Source organism: Oryx dammah, unplaced genomic scaffold (assembly GCF_014754425.2).
Source record: "Oryx dammah isolate SB20612 unplaced genomic scaffold, SCBI_Odam_1.1 HiC_scaffold_11119, whole genome shotgun sequence".
NCBI lineage: Eukaryota > Metazoa > Chordata > Mammalia > Artiodactyla > Bovidae > Oryx > Oryx dammah.
Window position 1 is genome coordinate 1 of NW_024080512.1, and position 15,992 is coordinate 15,992.

General features: G+C 44.2%; 1 protein-coding gene and 2 long non-coding RNA genes across 8 annotated transcripts in view; all 3 read left to right on the forward strand.

The window, feature by feature from the left end:
* Positions 1 to 6: 6 nt before the first annotated feature.
* On the forward strand, positions 7 to 5,326 carry LOC120860591. The gene is made up of 3 exons (XR_005720368.1): positions 7 to 795; positions 3,007 to 3,915; positions 5,201 to 5,326. It is a non-coding gene; the product is annotated as an uncharacterized LOC120860591 (long non-coding RNA).
* Positions 5,327 to 5,344: 18 nt separating this feature from the next.
* LOC120860592 lies at positions 5,345 to 9,501 on the forward strand. Its single transcript, XR_005720369.1, has 3 exons — positions 5,345 to 5,475; positions 7,340 to 7,487; positions 9,224 to 9,501. It is a non-coding gene; the product is annotated as an uncharacterized LOC120860592 (long non-coding RNA).
* A 42-nt stretch (positions 9,502 to 9,543) lies between these two features.
* Positions 9,544 to 15,992, forward strand: part of LOC120860588 (zinc finger protein OZF-like) — a 7,292-nt gene continuing 843 nt past the window's right edge. Inside the window, exons 1-4 of one of the 6 annotated variants that reach the window (XM_040236388.1) lie at positions 9,544 to 9,898; positions 11,883 to 11,953; positions 13,683 to 13,809; positions 15,044 to 15,956. In XM_040236388.1, coding sequence (XP_040092322.1) covers positions 11,939 to 11,953; positions 13,683 to 13,809; positions 15,044 to 15,956 — 1,055 coding nt within the window. In that variant the 5' untranslated portion in view covers positions 9,544 to 9,898; positions 11,883 to 11,938. Of the gene's footprint in view, positions 9,899 to 10,012; positions 10,209 to 11,775; positions 11,954 to 13,196; positions 13,810 to 15,043; positions 15,977 to 15,992 lie in introns of those variants that run through there. The other 5 variants (XM_040236387.1, XM_040236389.1, XM_040236386.1 and 2 more) reach the window with 5 other exon arrangements.

The window sequence follows — 15,992 nt, forward strand, 5'->3', positions numbered from 1 at the left end:
AGTGGGGAAAGGCCTTATGAGTGTAGTGAATGTGGGAAGTCCTTTAGACAAAGAGCCCACCTTCAAGTCCACAATAGAATTCATACTGGAGCAAAGACTTTTGAGTGCAGTGAATGTGGAAAATGTTTTAGCCAAAATTCTATTCTTACTACACACCAGAGAGTTCACACTGGAGAAAGGCCTTATAAGTGCTGTGAGTGTGGGAAATGCTTTAGCCAGAAATCTACTCTCATTAAGCACCTGAATTTACACTGGAGAAAAGTCACCTGAGTGCACCGAATGTGGAGAATTTCTTTAGCTATAGCACCTGAAGGAGGAAAAAAAAAGCTGAAAAGTTCACACCACAGAAAGACCTCACAAGTGCAACAAATATGGAAATATTTTGTGTCACAGATCAGCTCTGATTGAGCACCAGACCTTCACAGCCCAGAGTGCAGAGAATGTAGGAAATCTTTCAGCTGAAGGTATAACCACATTGGTCACCAGAAAATTCATACTGGAGAAAGACCTTCAAACCAGATGAAGGGAGAAGCCAATGAGCTGTCTCCTTAATAAATACATCTTACTGAACAGGCTCTATGAGGGCATCATCAGCTGAAAGCTGAATGCCATCCATGTGCACAGCCCTGGTGTGGAGAGGGCCTGTGGATACTTGGTTCTCTGGAAGCTTTAAGGAGCTAAGATCTACTTCCTAACCTGTGCAGCAGCCTTGCCAGACTTCCTGTCACTGTGAGTTTCTTCCTGTACCAAATGGCAGATTCCTGTTCTGGTCGTCAGTCTGCCAGTGTGATCAGGGTAGGTAGACCTTTGTGCTCTCCTGTCCCTTAGAGTGAAGCATGTATAGCCTGAGCACTTGGGTGATGTCATGCTCTTAGATCCTGTCAGCTGCCTAGGATATGGCCTAAGCAGCTTTGATCTTGGGCATCCAGTCTGGGTTCTACTGGCAGCTCATAGAGGTTTACTTTGTCTGGTGGTATTGGGTCATGTCATGTTCAAGATGGATTTTCTAGCTCCAAGTCACCCTTTGGGGAACTGCCTCATTTTGCACTGCTTTGTGTAAAAATAAAGACTATTGTTTAAGACAACATGCATCTTGGGGTTTGTTCACCTTCAGACTGCTGTTAAGAACCAAACTGGACTGTCAAGATGAAGAGTAAAAAAGTTTTATGGGTGTTTCAGACTTTGTATAATACCTCAGTTGGAGTGATATGACAGAGAATAGTGTTCAGTCTAGTTTTGGTCTAATTTGCATTGTCCACGGGCTCCTGGTATGGACTCCAGGGCTCTGTGGAACTAATGCTGTGACCTGGATATTAGGCTCTTTGATGGGTCCTGAAAGGATTTCTGATGGGTCCCGAGGCCACCTTGAGATGAGGACTGTGAGCAGCACCAGTGATTTTTGGAGCTGTGTGAATTGTTCTCTTTTCACGTGGGATAGCACATCATCCCCCTAGTACTGTTGAATGGAAGCAGCTCTCTAGGTGCAGCTGGAACAGAGCCATGTGCCATAATGTGCATAATGTGGCAGGCTGGTGTTGCTGAGCGTTAGGCCACAGACACTGGGGGGAACCATACTTGGTTCAGAAATGGGGGATTGGTAGGAACTGAGAATCTAGCAACAGGGAGGGATACACCTTTTTTAAAAGGGCATTCATAAATGTTCCCATAACTGTGGCTGTTGATGATAAGGTTTTTGCAGAAATTTTCAAGTTACAGTCGTGTTTCTCTTCCTCTTGAGCCTGCAGTCAGTGACTGAAGAATGTAAAGGTTTTGGCATCTCATAGCATCTGCAAGGTGTTTCTCCTAAGGCCATTGCTGCACAGTGAAAGCAGTGGGTAAATGAGAGGGAGTCCTGTGGTCCAGGCATGTGACTTTTAGGACCCAGGCAGAGTTCCTAAATAACTCGAGTGTAAGCACCTTTTTATTGTTCAGCAATCTTCATTTCTACTGTGACCGAATTCCTCCCATGAGATCAGGAGAGGTGGTATATTTGAGGTGTGGTTGCCAGAGTTCTTTTCCAAAATGGAGAATCAGACTTTTATGTGAAGCCAGTTTCTATCCTGATTTGGTTGAGATGTACAGTTGCCATGCACTGAGCATAACTGCAGCTGAATTACCAAACTTAACAGCTTGGTAAGTTTTAACACTTGCAAAGTCACAGAACCATCATCATAGCAAACATCCATCACTACCATATGTCTCCCAGGATCCCAGGCAACTACTACTGACTGATTTTTCTCTCATTAAATTAGTTAGTGTTTTCCAGACTTCTAATATCATTGGTTTCTCTGGTGGCTCAGATGGTAAAGAATCCACCTGCAGTTAGGAAGACCTGGGTTTGATCCCTGGGTTGGGAAGATCCCCTGGAGGAGGACAGGGCAATCCACTCCAGTATTCTTGCCTGGAGAATTCCATTGAGAGAGGAGCCTGACGGGCTATAGTCCGTGGGGTTGCACAAAGTTGGGCAAGACTAAGCACAGCAATATCACTGAAGTCTAAATGATTACTTTTGTAGTTGTCATTTTCTTTCCCCATGCGCAGTTATTTTGAGAATCATCTAAGTTGCCAATGTCAATAACTCATTTTTTCCTGATAAATATACTATTTGTATATTTTCATTTTATTTTTTAATCCATTCATCTCTTTAAAAAATGGGGTTTTGTGGTTTGTTTCTACTTTGTCACAGATTAGCTTACTGTAATCATACATAAAATCCTTTATATGAACATCCAGCTTCATATTCTAAAATTAATGACTGTACCTGTTTGCATTCCCTTCAATGGTATTCAGTTCCCCTGTATTCCTCACCAGTACTTGGTTGGTATGGTCAGTATTTTAAGTGTTGGAGATGTATCTCCCTATGATCTGATTTCATTTCCTTACTGATTAATGATGTTGACCATTTTTGTATTTATTGGCAGGTGTATGTCTTCTTTGAAATAATGTCTGTTTTCTTATTAGTGACTGAGAATATGATAAATATGTGAGAACTTGACTTTCTTTCAGTGACTGACTTTGCTGAGTGGCATAAAATATTTGTACTGACAACTCTATTCACCAGGTATACTCCTCATTATTAACATACTTCTATTACTTTAGGCCTAGACAATTAATAAAAAAGGCAACTGACCTTTCCTTGTTGTGTTTGCCAATTTCCTGGCACGAGTCCTCCAACTGTGGGCAATTTCACGCTGTGTGTGTGTGGTTGCTACTGAACCAGAGGTGCAGCAAGCTAAACGCTGAGATGCCGAGGTTTGCTGGGGGGAGTTTTCTTTCACAAGACAGCCACATGAGGACACAGAAGGACAAGTTTCAGAACCACCACCTTCTTGGAGGTGAGGTGCTTGTGATATTTAGGGGATAAAGAGGCAGCCTGCTCTTAGGTGTGGGGACAAGCAATCAGAGAAAAGGTGAGTTAACTGGCGTGTGCGTTACATGCTCCTTCACAGATGCATGTTTATAAATGGAGGCACTCTGCATGAACTGAGCATGGAATTTTAGCCATCTGATGTCAAAAAGTCATTCATCAGACACCTGGGGAGGCCCAGTTTTAGGGGTTGGTAGTTTTGATCATTTGTAGCGGGCTCAAGAAAAGAGTTGACTCCAGGTTCCCAAGAACTTGAGACTCCTTTACTATAGTGACCCATATGTCAGAGGTGTCACCTCTAGGGCTTAAGGGGTCACCTCTCGTGACAGCACCTTGGCCATGGGAAACTTGTATACAACTAAAGGAAGGGATGGGAGACCCCCAGAGCAAGCATAATCAGTGGAGGCAGTGTGCAAGCAGGAGGGTTTTAACATGCTGTTTTCTTTTCTGTAGTTCTGTAACACAAGCCCAAGAATTTGTCGGTTGTCAGCTTCTGTTCACCCTTGGGGCATGTTTCAAGGTCCCCCGATGTGGACGTGGGAAGACAGGTGCAGTAGCACACCTTTGTACTCTACTTCCATCATCAGATGACGTAGACCTTGAGAACCCAGATAATATGAAAATGCAGTAAACTAGGAACGGTATGAGTTTTGAGTATGTTCACTTGGCCTGTGTAAAGGAAGACATACAGGCCTGAGTTGTGCAACCTCTTCATTCCAAAGAGATGCCTGGCTCTGACTTGCCCGACTCCTGGGAGATAGCCTCTAAGGACTTGACATTCTTGGCTGAATAAGAGTGTCTTTGTTTACCTGGGGCCTTGGGCTGGGCTGAGCGTTTATGTTCATACTGTACTGGGATACTGGGAGGCTTAGGCTCTCAATACCAGTTTGACATTTGGAGAAGCTAGAGAGTAACAGGTTGGTCACATGGGTGCCCCTTGTCGGTGTGGCAGACACTCAGGACCCTGGACAGCACCTAGGCTTGCATGGGGTTCCCTGTTAGCAATACTAGGTGTGCATTGCCATATGTTGAAGTCAGGCTGAAGTGCAGTGGCAGGGGGCAACTGCAAGCTGGCAACGTGATCTCTCTGGGACTCTGTCCTATTGTGCCATCCTTCTTGGCTGGTTTTTATCTGTATCCTTCACTGTAATAAGCCATAGGCCTTAATTAAAGAGCTTCCATGAGTTCTGTGAGTCCTATGGAATCTGAGGGTGGTCTTGGTCATTCCGGAACATAATTCTGTTTTAAAAGGGCTTTCTTAAGCATAATTGATGTAAAACATTTTAGCAGTGCAGGCTTTGATAAAGTTTTTCCCATGCTTATACTTCTCAAGCCAAAAGTTTTCTCATGCCATTTGAGGGTCATCCCCCTTTTAACTATAAAATACAAACCTGAAAATCCTTTCTGGAATAGATATTTTTCAAACCTAACAAAAATGGGAAGGGCCCTGTTTGATGCCCAGTGAACCAATTTGCAATTTTCCAGCATTACTGATAATTTCTTGGGTATTGTTCATTCATATTCTCACATTATGGGTTATTTTCACATAGAACGCGTAGCCTTGTCTTGTCTCAAAAGACTTATGTTAGTACTTATTTTCACAAAATCGAAAGAAACTTGGCAAGGATTTTAGTCACTTTTATGAAAAAGCCATTACACTGTATGAATGGAGATTCTTCCATAAAACTGAAGTGGTGAATCAGAACTTTGAGAAAGAAGGGTATACTGCTTTATGGCATCTCAGTTTAGGAAACGTTTTCTAGGAAAGCTGTGCTTCAGGATGGCAGGAGCAACCAGTAATTTATGTTACTAAATCGTATTCCTTTCCTACAGCTGTTGTAATGACTAAGCTCAAAGGTGACGGTTTCAGACAGCATCTGTTTAATTATTTCATTGTTCTGGAGTCAGAAGTCTTAAGTCACTTTCACAGGGGTGAAGTCAGAATCCCCATCCTTGTCTTTTCCAAATTCTAGAGCTGCGTTCCTTGTGTTCGTTGACTCAAGACCACTTCTTTCATCTTCGAAGAGCAGCAGGGCAGCATTTCAGTCATCAGATCGCCTTCCTCTGCAGAGTACCTCTCCCTCTGCTTGTCTTTTATGAGGAGACCTGTGAGTACACCCCCCGGGCAAACATGAACTTTAGGCCGATCTCATCTCAAAATCCCTAACGGCGCTGGCAAAGTCTCTGACCATGTAAGGTGACAGTTAACGGGGTTCAGAGATGAGGACCCGCTTGTCTCTGGGGATATTAATCAGCCTGCCACTTTGAGTCTGAGTCTTTTCAAAATCTGTTTGTTTTAAGGTATATTAATTGCAGTCATGATGCAAAACATTTAGTTCAGTTGCTCAGTCATGTCCGACTCTTTGTGACCCCATAAACCGCAGCACACCAGACCTCCCTGTCCATCACCAACTCCCAGAGTCCACCCAAACCCATGTCCATCTCATCCTCTGTTGTCCCCTTCTCCTCCTGCCCTCAATCTTTCCCAGCATCAGGGTCTTTCCTAATGAGTCAGCTCTCCGCATCAGGTGGCCAAAGTATTGGAGTTTCAGCCTCAGCATCAGTCCTTCCAATGAACACCCAGGACTGATCTTTAGGATGGACTGGTTGTATCTTTTTGCAGTCCAAGGGACTCTCAAGAGTCTTCTCCAACACCACAGTTCAAAAGCATCAATTCTTCGGCACTCAGATTTCTTCACAGTCCAACTCTCACATCCATACATGACCACTGGAAAAACCATAGCCTTGACTAGACAGACCTTTGTTGGCAAAATAATGTCTGTGCTTTTTAATATGCTGTCTAGGTTGGTCATAACTTTCCTTCCAAGGAGTAAGCATCTTTTAATTTCATTGCTGCAATAAACATTACTTGTTGTTGATTAACTGCCTTTAATCTCTAAGTATGACCTTTTAAAAATTTTTCCAGAATGTTGACATTATTGAGTCCTGTACCTACTTGGGATCTGCCACAGTGTCAATTTCATGGTCTTAAGTTCTCAGAAGTTTAGGATACTAGATGGCCCGTGTTTGCTCTCTTGCCATGTGTGGCGGCCCCTCCTTTTTCCGTCTTTCTCATAGGACTGACCTCCTTCAGGTGCCATTTCAGTGGAGCCGTAAGGACCCTGGGTGCGTGATGGGGTGGACATTACTATATAGATGGCAGGAGATGCTTAAAAGTACATGATGTTGTTGAGAGGTTGCTAGGAAAGTTGTGATGACAGAGCTGAGTGCCTGTCCTGTGTTCATCATTGACTGATGCTTTGACCACTGGACACAAATCATTTTTCCCCCATTTTTCTTTTTGTTGCTACACTCTAGTGACACCTACGCAGGCTTCACTAGTCACATGCGCTGTTTCATTGCTCCCTTTACAGTGTTTCACATTTGACCTACATGTTAGATGTTACGAAGTCTGTACGTATTCTTACAGTCCTTGAAGTGAGGCATTGCTTTTGAGAATCAGGTATGTCTATGTCCGTCAGCAATGTTCAACACTGCTAACTAGTCACCAGTAGCCATATGCGTGTTGAAAGCCATTTGGTGAGAACCGACTTGGTGACCAGCCCAAGTCCATCTTTGTCCTTCATTTGTCTTTTTTTTTTCCTGACACCACATAATGTATAGGATCTTAGTTCCCTGACTAGAGATTGAACCTACGCCCACAACAGTGAAATCTTGGAGTCCTAATCACCTAATCACTGGATCAGCAGGGACACCCTGCTCCCACCCAGCCTCATCTGTTGTTTGTAGAGAAATGCACCAGTTTCCTAGACATTCCCTGGTTGCAAAGAGCAGTCTTAAGCAGTTCCTAAGCAGAGATTCTAACAGTCCAGAAAAAAGGAAAAGCAGTCAAGTAAGAAAAGTGATAACATCTTGAACAATAAGTCAGTGATAAAGCAATCAGAGGAAGTCTACTGCTTCCCAAAGGGATGTAAACAATAATCTAAGGCATGTCCTTGTGGTGTTTTGCAGAAAGAAACCTGTACCTAGGTTGAGGATGATGACTACATGCTGATCACAAGCACATTGGCCTGAGCCTTCCTGGAACCAGAAGGTTGCTGATGAAGATTCCTGAAGCATTGCCTTGTTAACTTTCTACCAACCAATCAGAAGAAAGTAGGTGAGTGCAAACAGGTTCAGTTCAGTAACACACTAGACTGTTTAAAATATCTGCTAGCTGCAACTTTGCAGTTTCAACATTCTCCCTTGTAACTGTACAGCCATCTCAGACCCAAACCAATCTTTGCTTTCTGGTGCCCTTGACTTCCTTGGTGGTCCAGTGGTTAAGAATCTGGCTACCAATGAAGGGGACACAGGTTTGATCCCTGCTCCAGGAAGATTGCACATGCTTCAGGGCAACTAAACGCATGAGCCACAACTGCTGAGCCCGTGCCCTAAAACTCATGCTCTGCAAGAGAAGCCACTGCAGTGAGAAGCCTGCACACCACACCTGGAATAGCCCCCACTGTCCACAGCTGGAGAAAGCCCACACATAGCAACGAAGACTCAGTGAAGCCGTCAGTAAATAAATAGAAGCACTGTTGATTGTTCCAGCTCCAATTTTATTTCTTGGCAAACAACTTATGGAACCAACTTGGGCCTTTATTTTTTGCCATTATAAGCTTTCTCCATTTTTCAGTTCAAGGTCAAACAATTTAAGTGCTTCTCGCATCTCTGTCTCCTGGGCTGCTGTCCTAACAAGCCCTCAATAAATGCTTGTTTAGTTCAATTAGGTCTTCATTTCTGAAATTTCAGTTAATGCTCAGTACATAAAAGTATTATGTAATTGACTATGTTGTCGTTAATTTTTACTGTCCATTGCCTTTAACTTGAATGATAGCCTCATGGAGGCTTTAGTCTTTGACTCTGTGGCCCTTGATGTGTGCCATGCAGCCAAAATAGTACTGTAATGGGACAGATAATTAATATCTGGTTTTTTTAAAAGAGGGAGTAAATATGATGCTATAGATCTTTGTTTTTAAGTATTCTGGCAAAGCTATTTGCTCTGTTTCCATAGCCCTTCAAGGTATACTTAAAATTTTTTAAAATAAATTAATAATAGATCACATGTTACAAAACTATAATCACAGGTTAGCAGAGTTTCCTAGGTGAGCTCTGCTTCATTCCCTCACTTCTCAAAAATCATTGTGTCTAGGGACCTCACTGAGATCTAAACATTCACATGGTGAAAAGTGATTTTGACCACTAACTGAATAATTAAATGATGATTGGTTTCAGCAGTTATAACACTTCACGAATATTTTCAACTCTTCTTGCATTTTTACTGCACTTGCTGGTGAAATTATATTGTCCCCAGCCAGGAAAGAGGATCTTATAATCCAATCCTTTATCTCAGGCTTCAGTTGCCCCCTTTGGAAATAAACTAGGACTGAGACTATACAGTCACTGTCTGGGGAGAAAATAGCATGCAGGAAGTCACTTTCAAATAGGTAGATCTTAGCTGCTAGAAAAATACTAAATACACATCACAATGTGAAGTAAGAAATATGTGTCGATTGGACATTGTCACTTGGTGTACATTTCTTCTGAGGCTGCACAGCACTGGCCTGCTTGCTTCTGGTTACCCCTCGCCCCTCCTCTGTCTTGCTTGCTATGGCTGTCTTTACTCTCTGCTTCCTTGACCATGAGCAAACACGGTGACACTCATAAATCTAAAGCAGGAACCTAAAGCTTCAGCATACAGTTCTTGGTATAGCAATAAGATACAGTGTATTAGATGCACTTTCTGTCTGAGTGACAACCTGGCATCGCGTGCCGATTTGCTTTTTAGGTTTGGGAGACCCCTGAAATATTGTATCTGGGTTCCTCTCTCTCTCTTTTTTTTGACTGCCTCAGGTCTAAATAGTGGCATGTGGACTTCGTTGACCATGGACTTAGTTGCCCCTCTGCGTGTGGAATCTTCTGGAACCCAGCTTCCCCTGCACTGCAAGGCAGATTCTTTACCACTGGGCCACCAGGAAAGTCCCAATATCTAGGTTCCTCCCTCTGATCAGCACAGACTACATTCCACGGAAATCTGTGTGGGTCCCCTTTAAGTATTGTGTTCCAAGGAAATCAGGGTGCGTCCCCTTAAGAAGGGTGAACCCCGCCAGTATTCTGAGCCTTAGGGAACAGCTTACCGGTTACCCAAAGGGTGAGGCTGAATTTTCCCTGACTTCGGTAGCACCGCCCCTTGCTGCGCCCTAGAGCGATGTTAACTACATTACCCGGAATGCAAGGCGCGGTGTGTGTGGGTCACTGGGTCAACTGAAAGTTCAGGACAGAGGCGCTTCCGTGGTGAGGACGGCGTCCGGGCGGGTCTTCCGGCGGGAGCTGGTAGCCGCTGGGGAAGTTGGGGTCTGAAAGGTCCCCAGGTAAAGACGCTGCGCGCGCTGTTCTGAGGAGGGTCTGAGGCTCTGCGTGGCGCCGTCCGGCCGGACTCTGACTTGGGTCCGGGACGGGCGCCGCCGTGGCCGGGCCCCACCGCTCTCAGGCTCTGCTGGGACGGCCGTGCTGACAGATCCGCTTCCGGTAGACGCTGCCCTCTCCGGGCCCTCAGCCACCTCGTATCTTCTGCGGCATTCTGTTCTTATCTGTGTTCTCTTACTAGTGTCGCGCGTGCGCGCGTGCGTGCGTGTGTTTTTCTAATTTTGAAAAACCTGCGTGGGGGAAAAAGAATGCTGAGATCTTCCACCTGCAGTTGAAAAAGCAGCTGCTGTTAATAGCCGTTCACTGGTCAAGTCGAGAAAGGAGATACAAGTAGGACCCAAAAGCCGTCTGTGGAGGTCCTTCCAAAACAATTATCCTGCCTCCCAAATGTTACGGTGGTGTCTGATGTTTCCCGTGAGCATTTCTTTACTTTCTTGGCAGTTTTGCCAGCTGTGTGGAAAATAGTCAACGACTGTAGTTTCCCTTTGCTCAGTTTTAAAACTTTCTTGTGGCTGAAATCATATGTGTATTATATGTTTTTCTTCACTTGCACAAGATGATGTGACTTTTCCCATTTTTTTCATGTCTATCCGCTAATTTTTCATTTTTTGTAATTTTACATAGTGAGTAAGTGAGTAAAATGTCTCCAAATCCTGCTATTGAAGGCTTTCCCTCTCTCGGCTTCCTGTATTTATAATCATTGCTATTCTAGCCATACCTTTCATGTGTTCTGTTGTGTATAAAGGACATGTTAGTGTGTATTTAAATGAAGTTTTGACTTTTTGATCTTTTGCTCCACGTTATTAATTTTAGCTTAATTCTTCGAATGAGATGATTGTTATTAATGGATCCCGTAGTTGTATTTTCATACACTCTCATGCATTATGTAAAGTTAACATTTTTACAGTATACAGCCACTTTAAGGTTTTCTGCTTTTTTAGTGATTATTTTACTATTCAGTCATCATCTTCTGATGATATTGAAAGAGAAAATGATTAATGTATCTTGTTAAAATATTTGTTTTCAGGGAGACTAAATTAATCATTGTGATGATAGAATGTTATGCTTGGAATTCCTATCAAGATGTTTAGAACCAAAGAAGATATTTCTATGTTTATATAATGAGGGTGGAATAAAGGTCAGGTCCCATAGGTTTTTTTCTCTGTTTTGGGTTTGAAGAGTCATCAGTGATGTCCAATTATTTCAAGCTGTTGGAGGCCAAGCACTTTTAGATTCTAGCAAAAACCCCTTTATCACAGATTAATTTTCTGGTATCATTTTTTCCTTGTAACTCTGTTTTAGTCTGTTTGAACATCTTCAATTCTATTATATAATGTTCTAATAATTTTAGATCAGAACTTAGTGTATAGCAGTTTTTTTCAAAAACAATTTTTAAGATTACCAAAGTAAAATTAGAAAAGGAATCATAAACTGTTCAGAAGTTAGGTCAAACTGCAGTAATCTATGAAAAATGTTTTATTGGCAAAGGAGAAAATAGAAGGCAGTCAAAACGGAAATGTCAGAAACATATACTTTATTTTGATATATTAATACCTGGCTTACAGCTATAATAGGGGCTTCCCCGGTGGCTCAGCAATGAGGAATCTGCCCGCAATCTAGGAGACACAGGCTCCATCTCTGAGTAGGGAAGGTCCCTAAGGAGGGCATGGCAACTGACTCCAGTATTCTTGGCTGGAGAATCCCATGGACAGAGGAGCCTGGAGGGCTACAGTCCATTGGGTCACAAAGAGTCAGTAGTGTAGTGACTGAGCACGCACACACAGAGCTGTAATAGTTGTATACAACCTGCCACAAGCATTTCATCTGCAACCCGTACCTCATTCTTCTGGATTATTGAGCTCCAGTCATACTAGACTCGTGGATACACTCAGGCACATCAGACATGACTGATAGGCTTTGCACGTGTTTGTCCCACTCTTGGAAAACCTTTTCTCAAGTTATCCACATGACTTTATTGCATAAGTCCATAACTCATCTTTTACATGCTTTCGTTTTCCCTTGAGTATTTGTCTTTGCCTTAAATGTTAAATGGTTCACTCGTTAATCACCTTTTTTGTCTGTGTAGCTGGTGGAAATTAAAGTTACATTGCCCTGCTATTTCCATGTTCAGCGGAACCACTTATGGACTGTTCACTGGTGAGTGTCAGGGGTCCTGGAAGTGTTTTGCTGCTATTCTTCGTGGACTTGGTGCCTGGAAACCATTCAGAAACCCTCAGCCCAGGTTTACAAGTCCAGGTCAGAGATAACCTGAAGAGATTCCCATTTTGGGCAGCCGCTGGACTGAGATGTGGAAAGTTGTCTTAAGTTCATGGGAAAGTCCACACAGATGCTTGAGCATGCAGTTGAGATGGGTGTGTTTTAGAATTTGTATGTCTTTGTTAATGTCTGGTAAGAACAGAGCTCAAGAAGACCAGAGTTAGGATAGACTGGTAGTATGCGAAGATGGGTTTCTGTTCTGAGAATGATAGTGGAAATGGAATCTTTGGAATAGAGAGGAAAAGTGATGTGACTTAGGTTTTAAGAGGCTCCCTCTGGCTTCAGAGTGCACAACCACTTGGGGGAGAGGAAGACAAGGAGATAATCAAAGGACTGTCTTAATTTTCCAGATTTGCATTGGTTATTGCTGGATCAAAGTGGTAGGTGTGAAGGTAGGAGGAATATTTGGCTTTTAAGTAGAGGCTGACCAGATTTTCCAATGTGGAGGGGTCACATGCCTCCAAAGTCTTTTTATTTGCATCTGGAAGAGTGGAAGTGTCATCAGTGGTTTTCAGTAAGAATATTAGGAATTGAGTTTCAGCCCTGTTGAGCCTCAGGTGTTCCAGTGACTTCCAACTGTAGGAGACAAGTGGATGGCTGAGCATGTAGATCTAGAGTGCTGGGGAGGCTTCGGGATGCCATTAGGGGACAAAGGAGGAGAGGGGGTACTGTCACAAGACAGACAAGAGGAGTGGTCATCAGCAAGAAGGGAAGGGGAAGTCCAGATAGTAGGTCAGGTTTCTTTGGGGGAATGGCTTTGAAACTGATGCAGAAGGAAAGCAGAAATGGAGATGAAGTGATAGCAAAGTCAGGCTGTGCATATTTCCCTTCCTGGGACTCACCAGGCTTTTGTGGTGGAACTTGGAAAGTTTGTGACAGGATGTCAGGTGAGTTTACTGAAGATGTGTCAAGCAGGTATGTTCATATAACATCATTTTAAATGGATGTTATATGAACAAAGATTGTAACTGTTGAAAAGACATAATGTGCAGGATGGAAGTGTAACTGGACCAGGGGTATCTAGATACGCGTGTTGTGACTGAGGATAAAGTCAGGACCAAGGGCCGGTGGGGAAACCTTCAGAACAGGGCTGGGGAGCTCCCAGCGAAGAGTTGGGATATGGTGGGAACCTGTTACATTGACAAGGATTTTCTGTTGCCATGTGCAGAAGGGTATATGAGGAGACAGGAGATAGGCCAACTTTGTGGTCCAGGTAGTGATGACGGGGGTCAGATGTCTGAGAAAGTCCACTGAGTGATATGCATGTGGGGAAGGTGTCTGAACTAGTTGATCCAGGGCCCTGTTAATAGGACCTTGAGAAGGGTGGGTTCAAGTTGCTGGTGTCTGGATTGGATCACCCTGGGGACTGTCAGGCTGTTGTCTTGCTGGAGAGGGAAGGGGTCCTGCGTGCCAGGCCCACAGCCTAGAAGTAATCTGTCTTTAGACCTGTGTGTTGTTGCTGGGGGTTGGAGTTGGTGTTCAAGGAAGCACTGCTCTCTGAATCAGGGACCTGTGGAGGATGATGACCCCAGAGTATGGACTGGGGTTAGGGTACTTACAGGGTCAGGGGAGAGAGACTGCTTCTGCACCATTGTCCCCATCATCCCAGGGTCCTGTGACCTTTGAGGACGTGGCTGTGTACTTTTCACAAGAGGAATGGAGGCTCATTGGTGAGGCCCAAAGACTCCTGTACCACGATGTTATGCTAGAGAACTTCACGCTGGTTGCATCCTTGGGTAAGGCCCTCACCCCTGTCCTGGCATTCTGACCAGATTTCTGCCTTTCCCCTTTCTCGAAAGGCAAGTCTGTTTGTCTTAACAGCTGGACAGTGGGCACCTCTCAATTCTTACAAGTAGTCCCCATGCCAGCTATTCTGAAATTTTCTCAGTGAAGCTGTTATAGGTCAAGTAATTTGAATCAGCTCAGTGAGTTCCATTCCTCTCAAACACTGCCTGCTAAGTTGATTCTGTAGACCTCTGCACCTCTGTGCTCCAGAGTTTTTTCCCTTCCAGCTGACGTTTCCTGGGGCTCACTATTCCAGGAATTGTTGGGATCCACGTGGTCCCTATTTAGGAAGTACTCTTGGCTGTTTCTGTGAAACCATCATAGAAGATTCTTTGTACTCTTGTTTTGGGCTCCTGGGCCAGTACTGACCACTCACCTGTCCGTTCTTTCTCTTAGCACTTGCATCTTCTAGGTCCCATGTTATTGTCCAGTTGGAGTTGAGTGGAGAATCTTTGTTATATAGGATCAAAGTGGACGTGATTCTGGCGAAAGGAAGAAGGGCTCAGAGTGGGTCTGGCCCTGGTGATTGGCAGCACGGGGAGGAAATAATATGGCTAGGTTCAAGTCCGATTTGAAGCCTCCCCTGGCCCGAACACTGTTTGCAGTCCGTGACCCGTGGCTGATTATCTCATTTCTGTTTCCTCAGTTCGGGACAGATTCCTTCTGTGATTTCTACTCTAGCTTCCAACCCAGGATTATCTCTAACATCTTTGTCTTCCACTCCTCACCATTCCTCAGCATCCTCACTCTCATGCTTTCCATTTTTCACCTACATTAATGTGTCACAAGGCTTGCATCTATCATTGAAATCGTCCTGAACACCAGCTGTTCAGAGACAATCGGAATATCCTGGGCGTGGACATAGCTTTCCACACAGCACACGTGTGTCACCAGCAGCCAAGGCCCTGGCGAAAACTGTTCCTGTAGGAGTGTATTGTCTAATTGTGGCTCTTCTGTGCACTACCTCCCATCTTTGTATGTTTGCCTGGTGAATCTTCACTGTTCCGTGACCTGAAGAGGCCCAGTATGGCAGATTGGGGCTTTCCTGTCCTGCCCTAGTTCGTTTTTCCTGTTGGATTTATTCTTTCTATGTCAGATATAAGTTTGGGATGGGGTTGCCTCTTTTTACGTTTTCCTCCATGAAGTTCACTACCAGTTTTTTTTTTTTTTTTTTTTAAATTTCAGGGTGTTGTCATACAGCAGAGGATGAACAGACACCTTCTGAGCAGAATGGTTCTGTAGAAGTGCCACAGAGAAATACCAAAAAGACAGACCTGTCCAGCCAGAAGGTCTGTCCCTGGGAGATGGGTAACCTGGCCTTAGAAGGTGGTTTGTGTGGACCCGAGGTCCTGCGAACAAACCCTGGCCAGACACTGTGTGGGACAGATGTGCAATCCCACCAGCACGGTGGAGAGAAGCTCATGAGAAGAGATTTGGGTAAGGCCTTAATGAAGAACTGTACGATCCATGCATTGGAGAAGGCTTTTATGTGCCAAGAGGCGAGGAAGGCTTTCCCTGGTAGCTCTGGCCATGTCCAGCACCAGGTTAAACCACAAATGATGGAGTTTGTAGCAGAGTTTCACAATGGAGAAAAGCGTTTCAAGTGCAATGAATGTGGGAAACTCTTCTACCGGAAGTCCAGGCTTGCTCAGCACCATAGAGTCCACACCAGAGAGAAGCCTTATGAATGCAGTGAATGTGGGAAAGTCTTTAGATGCAGCTCCAGCCTTGCTATACATAGAAGAATTCACACAGGGGAAAGGCCTTATGAGTGTAGAGAATGTGGAAAGTTTTTTAGGCAACACTCCCAGCTTGTTGTGCACCAGAGAATTCACACTGGAGCCAGACCATATGAGTGCGGTGAATGTGGGAAAACATTCAGTACTAAAACCAAACTTGATCAGCACCGGCGAGTCCACACCGGAGAGAGGCCTTACGAATGTGGAGAATGTGGGAGAACCTACACCTGTAAACGCATGCTTATTCAGCACCAGCTGGTCCACACTGGAGAGTGGCCTCATGAGTGCAGTGAGTGTGGGAAAGCCTTTAGGTACATGGCCAGCCTTGTTATGCACAGAAGAATTCACAGTGGGGAAAGGCCTTATGAGTGTAGTGAATGTGGGAAGTCCTTTAG